Genomic DNA, 10,269 nt, shown 5'->3' with positions numbered 1-10,269 from the left:
ATGAAGGTCAACAGATATTCTTAGGGATTGTTTTACTATAGAATGTTCATCCTTTCCTTGGAGGTAGTGTACGTAATTAAGTATCTTTTTATTTATGTCAACGATTAGAGGAAATCTGCCAAGTTCAGCTCTACATGCCACGTTGGATGACTTATTATGTGCTTCTAAATAGCGTTTACAGAAATGTAAATGTGTTTTTTCAATTCTGGAGCCTTCCCACGACTTAAAATCTGATTTAACAAAGGCACCCCACACTTCACTATTGTAGGTTAGAATTGGCTGAATCATTGTGTCAAAAATTTTACATGCAAGTGAAGGTTTCAGTGTACTAAAATCAGTGTGTCGTCTTAGACTAAAGAAAGCATGAAGAGCTTTTTGTCGAAGATGTTCAAGCGAAAGTGTGAAATTTCCGGAAGACGAAATGCGAGTTCCTAAGTAAGTGTAGTCCTGTACTATATCTATTAGTTCATCGCCTATGTGAAAGGTATATAATCGCATTTTTTTGTGCTTTTTTGAAAAATCATTATCTTGGTTTTCTTAGGGTTTATATTTAGCATCCATGAGTTGCAAAATGATGATAAACTGGTAAGGCAATTTTGTAATCCCAATTTTGATCGTGACAATATAATTAAGTCATCTGCATAAAATAATGAGCTGAGTTTGGTGCCATTTTATGAGGGCGCGTTCTGGTCAAAATTATCCTCATATATTTTTCCTATTGCAGAAATAATAAAACTCTGCTTACAATTATTTCTATGGTGTTTCATAATTAATTATACGTGCCCCTAGAATTATTTATACGTGTTCAAATTAGTTTTATGTGCCCCATCATTAATTATACGTGTCCCTACAATTATTTATACGTGTGCTAATTAATTTTATGTGCCCTATCATTATTTATGCGCTGTTTGAATTATTTTTGTCTGTGTTTGATTTATTTCTTTGAGAGCATGAAGTAATTTTTCCTATGCATGAATTTAAAAGCAAATCCCATACACCTTTGCGCGCTGTTAACGAATCCCATTAGTCTTTGCGGACTGTGACAGCCACGAGGTGTTTTCAACATGGCGGCTAGATCCTCGGGTTGGAGCGGTTCTCAAAAGGAAGAAATTATCCGAATTGCTGAAAATGCCATTGAAAATATTACTCGACTTACAGACATAGTGGGGAGATCAAGCCTTCCATCAGATTCCTCAAGCAGTTCAGGAAGTTTGTCCTCTACAAACGCTCTCCAAGAACTTCAGCGGCGATTTCCAAGTGTGAATTCTAGAGGTAGAAACACAACACGTGGCTCGCTTTGCTACAGTCGCTCAACATCTGCACCTTCTGCTCGAGCTGCACCGTATAATCGGCGTGCTCCTGGGCGGCCAACTGAATCACCAACTGTGACAAAAGATGTGGTTGTCATTGAGTATGGCCATGATCGAGTTCCATCTAAAGCAGAGAAGGCAGAACTCGAAAAATCCAAACGAGTTATCTCGGGATTTGAAGTGAGCAAAGACTGGAGTGCTAAACAACTGGAGAAAGAACTGACAGCATTGCTAAAAGGCACACAGATGGAGGGATTCTGCTTTGAAATCGTGAAAAACTGTTCTGGGACACTGGTGCCCCCAAACATTCCTAGTGGCCGGAGAATAGACTCCAAACTTTTGCTAAAATCGATTGCCTCATCAGGATGTGTTTACATAAGGCTACTTGCTGAATTACCTGATGACGAAAGTGATGATATGCTTTCATACTCAGTTTTTGACTATACAGAAAACATAAGTACAACTGGAGGAATAAACACAAGTGCTAGCGCAACATCAACATCAACTACCAACACAGTCGCAGCAAGCATAACAGTGGACCAAACAGATGTAGGGGATGCCGGCACAAGAGCAGCAAGTGTCAGCCCAGTGGCAGCATCAGCTTCTGATCATGAAGAACATTTAATTCAGTGTCCATTTGACATGAGCTCAATAATTGACGCAGCAAATAGCCAAAACCTTCACGATCCTGTAGAGGTAATACGGTTTCTTCAAGAAAAGATTGTCACAGGAAGACCACTTGAACTAACCTCTTGTGAAGGGGCAACAAACTTCATCACTGTGGATAGGGACAGGGTTCTTGAAACAACCTTCAGTGAACTAGAGTTTATTGACAACTACAGATTGACTTTTAAAGTAGATTTTATGGGAGAAGAATCAGTTGACCAGGGGGGTCCACGCAAGGAGTGGATTAGACTTATGAACAGACAGATAAAGGGCAAGTATTTTGATAAAGGATTAAGACAGTATCTGTCAAAAGATTATTATTATTTTGGCATTATGGTTGGAGTAGCAATGTTGCGGAATGGCCAAATGCCTGCATTCATTATTGATAGCATTTTACAGGAACTCCTGTCCCCGAACAAAAGTAGTAATCATTGTGTGAGGGCAATGCAAGCGGGACTGGAGATGCTAGGTATGTTAAGTGCCATTCGGCAACTCCCCATGCTCATTCACTTGTTGAGACCAGAATCTCAACACAAAGTCAATGTCCCAAGGCTTTTGCAAACACTAAAGCCAAAGTTTTCCGAGGAGGGAAGCAATGCCCTCAAGCATGAGAAAGAAGTCTATCAGTTTTTTGTAAGATATGTAAGAGAGGTTGCTAGTGGCAGACGGTCATGTGGAGAGAGGCACCTTGAGTTATGCCACATTTTGGAGTTTTTAACAGGTGCTTCTGAAGAGCCAGTTCTTGGATTTGGCATGAATCCATCAATTGAATTTGTTCTTCCTTTGATCAGAAATGGTCAAGATTCCACTGTGCAAGCAGGAGAACAAACAGCTCGTGCAAGTGTTACACCAACTGCCCACACCTGTGCTAATATCTTAAGTCTTCCAAGGGCAACCCATGAATTTCAGTTACCTCCTCAGGAGAAGCTGTTTGAAATGTATGATTTGGCATTTTCCCAACCTTTCTTTGGCAAAGTTTGATTGTTTTAAATTTTCATAATAAGACATTAAATCACAAGTTCTAGTTCAATTTTTTGGAAGAATGTTACAGTTCTGTTCACAGACAGTGAAAATTTGAGAATGTTATTTCTTTAAAGTGATAAGCTATGTGATTAGCTTCAAATTTCTCCTTTTCATTTCTCTGTTGTGTTTAAAATGTAGAGGTACATTGTAACAAGAATGTGGAAAAATTAAAATTGTTGATTTTAAAACAAATTCTCGCTACTGGTAGTATAAGGATCATATGGAGAACAGAATGAGGGATATTCTTTTCGATATTAGGATTTAAAAGGTTAAGGACTGTTGCCCTACCACAGAGGGGATGCTACTGTCACCCAATGCACAAACATTTTGTTTTGCTTTTAACAGTATCTTCAGACATTCCAATAGGTTCAGGGTGTTTCTTAGTATCATAATTAGTTCCTGTTAACAGCTTTGAAGTAAGCATGTTCCAGTTTTGATAAGCATGTTTTTGACATGTCCTTTGTTGCAAAGAGTGCAATAAAGAAAGTTTAGAGGAAAGTTAATTGTGTCCAGTTAATGTGGTGGGTCAGGAACCCAAGAGTAATGAAAGTAAGTAACGAGTCAGGAACTAAGGTGATGATACCGCTGATATGACACCTGATAATTACAAAAAACACTGCAAACTGTAAATCATCAGAATATCCAGGTATTAGAAGGTGTGCAATTTGTTATCTGACAAACCTTGAGAGTGCTTTACTTTTTTTTTGGAGGGGGGGGGGGTAGGGGGGTGCAAACTTGTTTGTTTTGCACAGTTTCAAACTTAGTTTATAACTGTGCTCTAATCCACTGCCCACTGCCATAGTTATGACACTGATCTTTTACTGAAAGAAATATATTACACGGTAATGAGAGATAAAAACAAAAGACACTCAGAAGTGATTTTGAACACAGGAATCTGAAGCTCGAATAGAAAAAAATAACGCAACAAAATCTCTCTTTTAATTGTCCACTGTATCTATTGACCAAAGTAAACTCTGGCAAAATAAAGCTCTCAAAGGTAGAATGGGATAGTGAAATATTCTTACATTGCATGCCTTACTTCTTTTTTTCCTCTTTTCCGGAATTTCATTGTCTCCTAATTTCGTGAGGTTGTTTCCTAGTAATAGTAAAGGTTTAAGTTAAAGGAGAATTAAGTAACTCCATGCACTGTTTAAAGATTGTAATACCACTATTCCCATCATTCTGTATTGGATCTGGCATTTGGGTCAAGTGTTCATCAGAAACCTCTAATGATAGAGGAGAAACATTAACCTGATAATCTTCGTCTTCCACAGAAACTAAACCCTCTGGATCGACTCCAAACTCTTCAATTTGTGCTGGTGACAGTGCTGTGTTCCCAGAATGCATGTTCTCCAACATCCCTTTTTCCCACATTTGCAAGGGTGACAGGTTGTTTTCACTTGAAACTGGGTGATTGTTCATTTGTTGAATGAACTCATCCAAAGATCTATTGATCCTGGGAATAAAGACATGGTGAAGACTATACAAATGAACATCATCCAATATGTCAAGAATGCCCTCATCTTCCATTGCTTCAAAAATGCGCGCATAGAAAGCCAGTACACCAGAGTAAATATCCCGATGCGCTCTCTCAACTCTAGAGTTATGTACTGAGGATCCAGTTATGATGCTTCCTCTGCCTTCTCCACGTTGGTCTATCATGTATTGGCGGACGTAAAAGTTTTCCATGCCATAGTCACTTCGAACACGCGATGGTAGTCCCCACTGTTCCACTCCTTTCCGGAACAAAGATAGGACTGTATCAGCTTTGTTGTTGTTGCAGCAGGAAGCGTATATTAACAATCTTGTTTTGCCATCAATACAGACATGAGTTATCAGTTTGTATCGTATCAGTTTGTGCCCAGAGTCAATATGCCAAAGACTGTTAGGTGTTGGAACAAAATATTTCCTGCGATGGATTGTCATCCGCCACCGCAAAGCAGTGCCAACAGGGTCAACACGATGTAAACAATCACTGACTCTCCATCTTTGAATACGTAAACCCCGACTTCTCAATGTACCGATGAAGCGCCTTCTTCCGATATTAGGGGTCAGTGGGCCTTCACTTGAGTTACCTGTTATACTAAAATAAATCTCATCCAACTCATCATCTGTAATATCCGAATAACTCTCAAACTTGTCATCAAGTCCAAACTCATTGCGCCTTCTTTGAATAGTAGAAACACTCACCTGGAGCATATCTGCTATTTTTTGCCACGAAAAAAAGAGTGAGCGCAAGTGTTCTAGCTGATCCTTGGAGATGTCATAACGTCTTCGCCCAGGTCCAAACTGTGTTGACGTGACACCTGCAGAGTAAGCCGCATCCACGTACAAAGCTGACTCTTGCTCTCTCCTTTCTATCTCAAGTGACAAAATAAGCTGAAGCTGACACACAGATTCCTTTAAATCCTGCAGTGGTACCTTGATAGCATTTGTAGGTAGCCCTGTTGGGTTTGGGTCACCTCTTTTTAAGTCGTTCAATAGCAGAGATAAAGTCCCTTTAGCATCTAGAAGGTACCGTTTTGCGTCTCTTAAAGCGTCAGTTGTTAGCTGCTCGTTATCGGGGGTGAAAAAAAGACTAAGGACTGCCTTCAAATTTTGTAGAAAATTACGAAAACCTCGCTCATTTCTTTCTCGGATAACGCTCGTGCGATGCACTCTGGCCGCCATGATGAAATTACCAGTTCTCACACGCAGGGGATCATGGGACTCTTTAACAGCGCGCAAAGGTATATGGGATTTGCCTATAAATTCGTGCATAGGAAAAATTAATTCATGCTCTCAAAGAAATAAATCAAACACAGACAAAAATAATTCAAACAGCGCGTAAATAATGATAGGGCACATAAAATTAATTAGCACACGTATAAATAATTCTAGGGGCACGTATAATTAATGATGGGGCACATAAAATTAATTTGAACACGTATAAATAATTCTAGGGGCACGTATAATTAATGATGGGGCACATGAAATTAATTTGAACACGTATAAATAATTCTAGGGGCACGTATAATTAATTATGAAACACCATAGAAATAATTGTAAGCAGAGTTTTATTATTTCTGCAATAGGAAAAATATATGAGGATAATTTTGACCAGAACGGGCCCTCATACCATTTGGTAGTATAAACGGGTCAGACAAAATATTGTTGAACGAAAAGGCTAAATCGTTAACATATAGATTAAAGAGCAGAGGACTTAAAATGCAGCCTTGGCGCACACCTCTACTGTATTGAAAAGATCGCGTTTGGCTATTTCCAATTCTAACAGAACACGTAGAATTCGAGTATAAACTTTTGATAATTTGATAAAAGCTTCCTCCGACATTGATTTGTAACAACTTGTACATAAGTCCATCGTGCCAGACAGAATCAAACGCTTTTCTAGATAAAGTCCACAAAACATGCGTATACTTTTGTTTGGTGAGTTTATCTACTAGTGTTCGTAGTGTAAAGACATGGTCTGCTGTTCGATTTTTTGCTAAAAAACCAATTTGAGATTTATGAAGAATGTTATGCGACTGAACGTGTTCGAGGAGTCTTTGATTAAGAATTGAGCAAAATAATTTACCAAGACAACTAGAAATACAGATTCCACGATAATTTGAGGGATCAGTTTTAGATCCAGTTTTAAAAATGGGTGTAATAAGACCATCGCACCAATTTTGAGGCATTGTACCTGAGCTAAAGGCCTTGTTAAATAGCTGTAAATAGATTGGCATTAACTCGTTTAAGCTAGATTTGATCATTTCATTTTTGATTCTATCTGAATACGGAGATTTATTGTTTTTTAGCTTTTTTGCCGCTTGACGTATTTCAAGTTCAGATATAAGATAGTCCAAGGAGTTGGGATGAGTCGCATTTTCTAGTCTATGTAACGCACTGCGAGTCGCTTCTTGGTGTGAATTAAGGGGTTCGTTAGAGTGTAGCGATTCGAAGTGTGATATCCAACTTTCTTCCGATATCGGGGGGTTATAACGTTCCTGAACAGAGTCGTCCATCGATTTTAGACAATTCCAAAAGCTTCGGCTGTTCGAGTTATCTACTGTTTTTTCAAGTTCCGAAATCTTAGCATGATAGTATTCTTTCCTCTTCTCTTTCAGGAGGCTTTTGTACTGGTTTAAGACGGTGTGATACTTTTCCCTAAGCGTGATATTAAGGGGGTCTCTATGCTTTAGATTAGCAAGTTTACGTAACTCGTGTCGTTTAAGACGACAATCTTTATCAAACCATTTTTTGTTAGCAGGCAGTCTAACATGTCGTTTTTTAATGACCTTAATTTTTAAACAACGTTTTGCAGTTGTTAAAATAATATTTTCTACTGCATCGAGGGAGGTGTTGATGTTTCTGTCTGGCCCACTGTCAATAAGAAAATCGTGTATCAATCTCTGTATATCTCTTGATTGTAGCGCGGCTCTAAATTTTTGTGGTGAATTACTTTCCCAAATAAATTGTTTGGGTAAACGAGTTAGTGTATCGTTGGTATTTGTTGTGGCTAAGTGATTATCATTTGTGCCAATATTAAGCCATGCCATTATTGAACTGTGATCTGATAAACTTGACGGCTCTCTAACAATGAATTTCGCCACATGGGGGAATAAATTTTGATCACATATTGTATAGTCAATAACACTGACTCCTGATTTTCCATGAAATGTGGGTCTTCCTAATGAATCACCAGATATTCGACCATTCAGAATTCTTAGATCTGCACTCCGACAGATTTCTAAAAGCTTTTTCCCGTGGTTATTTAAATCGTTATCAAAGCTATTTCGCTGAATGGCGTATTGTGAAGATTTAGATTGATCATTTACTATAATCGAGTTGCCGTCTTGACAAATATTGTCTGGGTATTTACCTGTTCTTGAGTTGAAATCTCCCATGAGGAGAATTGATCCGTGTGAGGAGAATTTTTCGATGTCATTTTCAAGTTCTTCAAATAGTTCAGGAGAGAAGTAAATGGAATTGTACGGTGGAAAGGCGCATAGATGTCGTTATCAGTTTTCGTGATTTTCTTCAGAATTTTAAACCATAAAAAATTCGTCGATTGTTTTTCCACTGAGATCCAATCATGAAACTTTGGCTTATAAAGCAAAGCTAGGCCCCCCGAGTGGCGACCGCAGTTTCCTGTTTTTACGGCATTTGTAGTCACAACCTTGAAGCCTTCAACTTCAATATTCCCTTTTTTCCATGTTTCGGAAAGAATTGTGAAATCAGAATTTTTAATCATACTTAAAAAGTCACTATTTCGTAATTTGTCGCCTAATGTCTTTGAAAACAGACCATTGATATTCCAGGCAAAAAAGGAGAGCTTATTAGATTGATTTGATTCTGGCATATCGGTATCCGAAAAGAGAAAATAGAGCAAATTCACCGGATATCCCGGTAAATAGCCCCGCTATGTCACTTAGAGGCAAAGGAAAGTCTATATTAGTTTATAAGGGATTAGAGTAGAGTCTTAATAAAACGCAGTAACGATACCAGTTCCTTGGGTACTTCCACTCCAGAGATCTTGCTATCACCAGACTGATCATTGTAAGGGAGAGATGAAGAGTTGGGTATTAGATGCTCATTCGCTTTTGCAGGTGGACCATCCTGTGCATGAACTAATTTTGACTGCTGCTGCGGAGTGTGGTAGGTCGGTCTGTTGGTTCCGCTGAGGGGACCATATTTTACAGCATTACTGTAGGAAGAATAACCTTCCAGGGAACTTGTATAGGGCTGGCGAAACGATGGTGGTGGATGATGTGTCTCTGCGTTTAGGTAGAATTTGTTCAGGCCGTTTCCAACCGGATTGGTTGGGAATGCATGGATTTCCTCCGTCTTTGGATAAAGTGAACGCGAGGGTGAGGACGAAGAGCGGTTCGGTTGGCTTGGAACAGAACGAGGTGGTTGTTGAGCTCGACCACGAATTGCTGCTACGAGGTTCGCGGCAAACAAGCCAAGGTGCCTTTTCTTAAGGTGTTTGTTGTCATGTAAGACATCTAGTCCTTTGGAGAAGATATTTTCATGACTCAACATGTGGACGTTTGGTAATGTAGAACAGCTGTCAAAAAGTTTCGCGTTTATTTTTGACAGATTGTGCAAGGAGATATCTGCTCGAGGTAGAAGAGTAGAATAGATAATTTTACTTTTTGGAAACATTGTGGATACTTGTGTAATAAAGACGGAGATTTCAGAGATGAAGTCGTCTATTAGTGTGGTCGGCGTTAGATCATTTGTTCCACTGTGGATGAGAATTAGTTTTGGGTGTTCTTGTTCTTTATTGATTTCATCTTGTAGAATTGAGCGTGCGTGAGTGGTTGTGGGACATCTGAAAAAAGTAAAGTCCTGGCCAGAAGGGAAAAGCTTTTTCTTGTCGAGAAACTTTCCATTTGAGTCGCAAAGAAAAACACATTTGTCGACCACAGCAGGGAAGCTAGGTGGTTGAGTTAAGATACCATTGCCGCGCTGGTTAGGAGGATTGGTTTTTGGTGAAGTGGTAGTTGTGTTGTTTACCACATCAATATCCTGTCGACTGTTTGATGTGTTATCAGATTCACCATGATCTTGAAGTGGTATAAATCTGTTCTCTGTAGGGGTATTCGGCGTTATTGACAGAGAACTTGTTTCCGTCGTCAAAAGTGTTGGGGTTCCAGGTCTTTTTTCGGAAGTGATGCTTGGCACAGATGAAGCGGATGTTGTGTCTGGCTGATTGATCTCATCCGATGTATGTCTGGTGTTTTGCCAAAGCGCTGTTACTTGCTCTTTAAGAAAATTTATTTCCGCCTTTAGAGTATTTTCCGATTCTTGCAACACTTGATTTGTTTTTGTGATTTGCTGAGTTTTTTTGTGCAGAGATTGATTTTCATCTTGCAGTGTCCTAATAACTTTTGATTGTTGAGAAATCATTTCTTGGAGTGAATTAATTTGGGAAGATAGATTAGAGTATCGATCATCGAGTGTTTGCTTTTGTACTTTGATTAAGTGATCTTGTTTAGCGATTTTGTCCTTGATATTCTCGAGATCTCCAGAGCTAAGAATTTGATGATGAGTAAAATCCACTTCTAGTTGTCCAAGGGTGTCTCTCATGGATGCAATTGTTTTTAAGCGGTTGGGTGAGACCGTGAGTGGTTCCAGATCTTCTGTTAATTCTTGCAATGTTCTATTTCGGGTGGCTGAGCCATTATCATCGTTTTCCACGTTGTTTGCAGCGGGAATGTCTCCATCTCCAACAAAGTGAATAAAATTTGTAAAGAAATTGTGAAGTGACGATCCAAATAGAGAA

The 10,269-nt window shown here is 39.1% G+C and overlaps 2 protein-coding genes across 2 annotated transcripts; one reads left to right on the top strand and one right to left on the bottom strand.

The window, feature by feature from the left end:
- The first annotated feature begins 950 nt into the window (after window positions 1-950).
- LOC146482929 (uncharacterized) lies at window positions 951-3,072 on the top strand. Its single transcript, XM_085106476.1, has one exon. The coding sequence runs from the start codon at window positions 1,065-1,067 to the stop codon at window positions 2,955-2,957; it is 1,893 nt and encodes a 630-aa protein (XP_084962602.1). The 5' UTR covers window positions 951-1,064; the 3' UTR covers window positions 2,958-3,072.
- A 214-nt stretch (window positions 3,073-3,286) lies between these two features.
- On the bottom strand, window positions 3,287-6,084 carry LOC146482928 (uncharacterized). The gene has a single exon (XM_085106474.1). The coding sequence runs from the start codon at window positions 5,757-5,759 to the stop codon at window positions 4,113-4,115; it is 1,647 nt and encodes a 548-aa protein (XP_084962600.1). The 5' UTR covers window positions 5,760-6,084; the 3' UTR covers window positions 3,287-4,112.
- Window positions 6,085-10,269: the final 4,185 nt, after the last annotated feature.

The sequence above is a fragment of the Pavona decussata genome, unplaced genomic scaffold (assembly GCF_977016875.1).
Source record: "Pavona decussata unplaced genomic scaffold, jaPavDecu1.1 SCAFFOLD_41, whole genome shotgun sequence".
In the NCBI taxonomy this organism is placed as follows: domain Eukaryota; kingdom Metazoa; phylum Cnidaria; class Anthozoa; order Scleractinia; family Agariciidae; genus Pavona; species Pavona decussata.
Note: the sequence above shows the minus strand (reverse complement) of the source record. Positions and strands in the feature narration are given on the sequence as shown.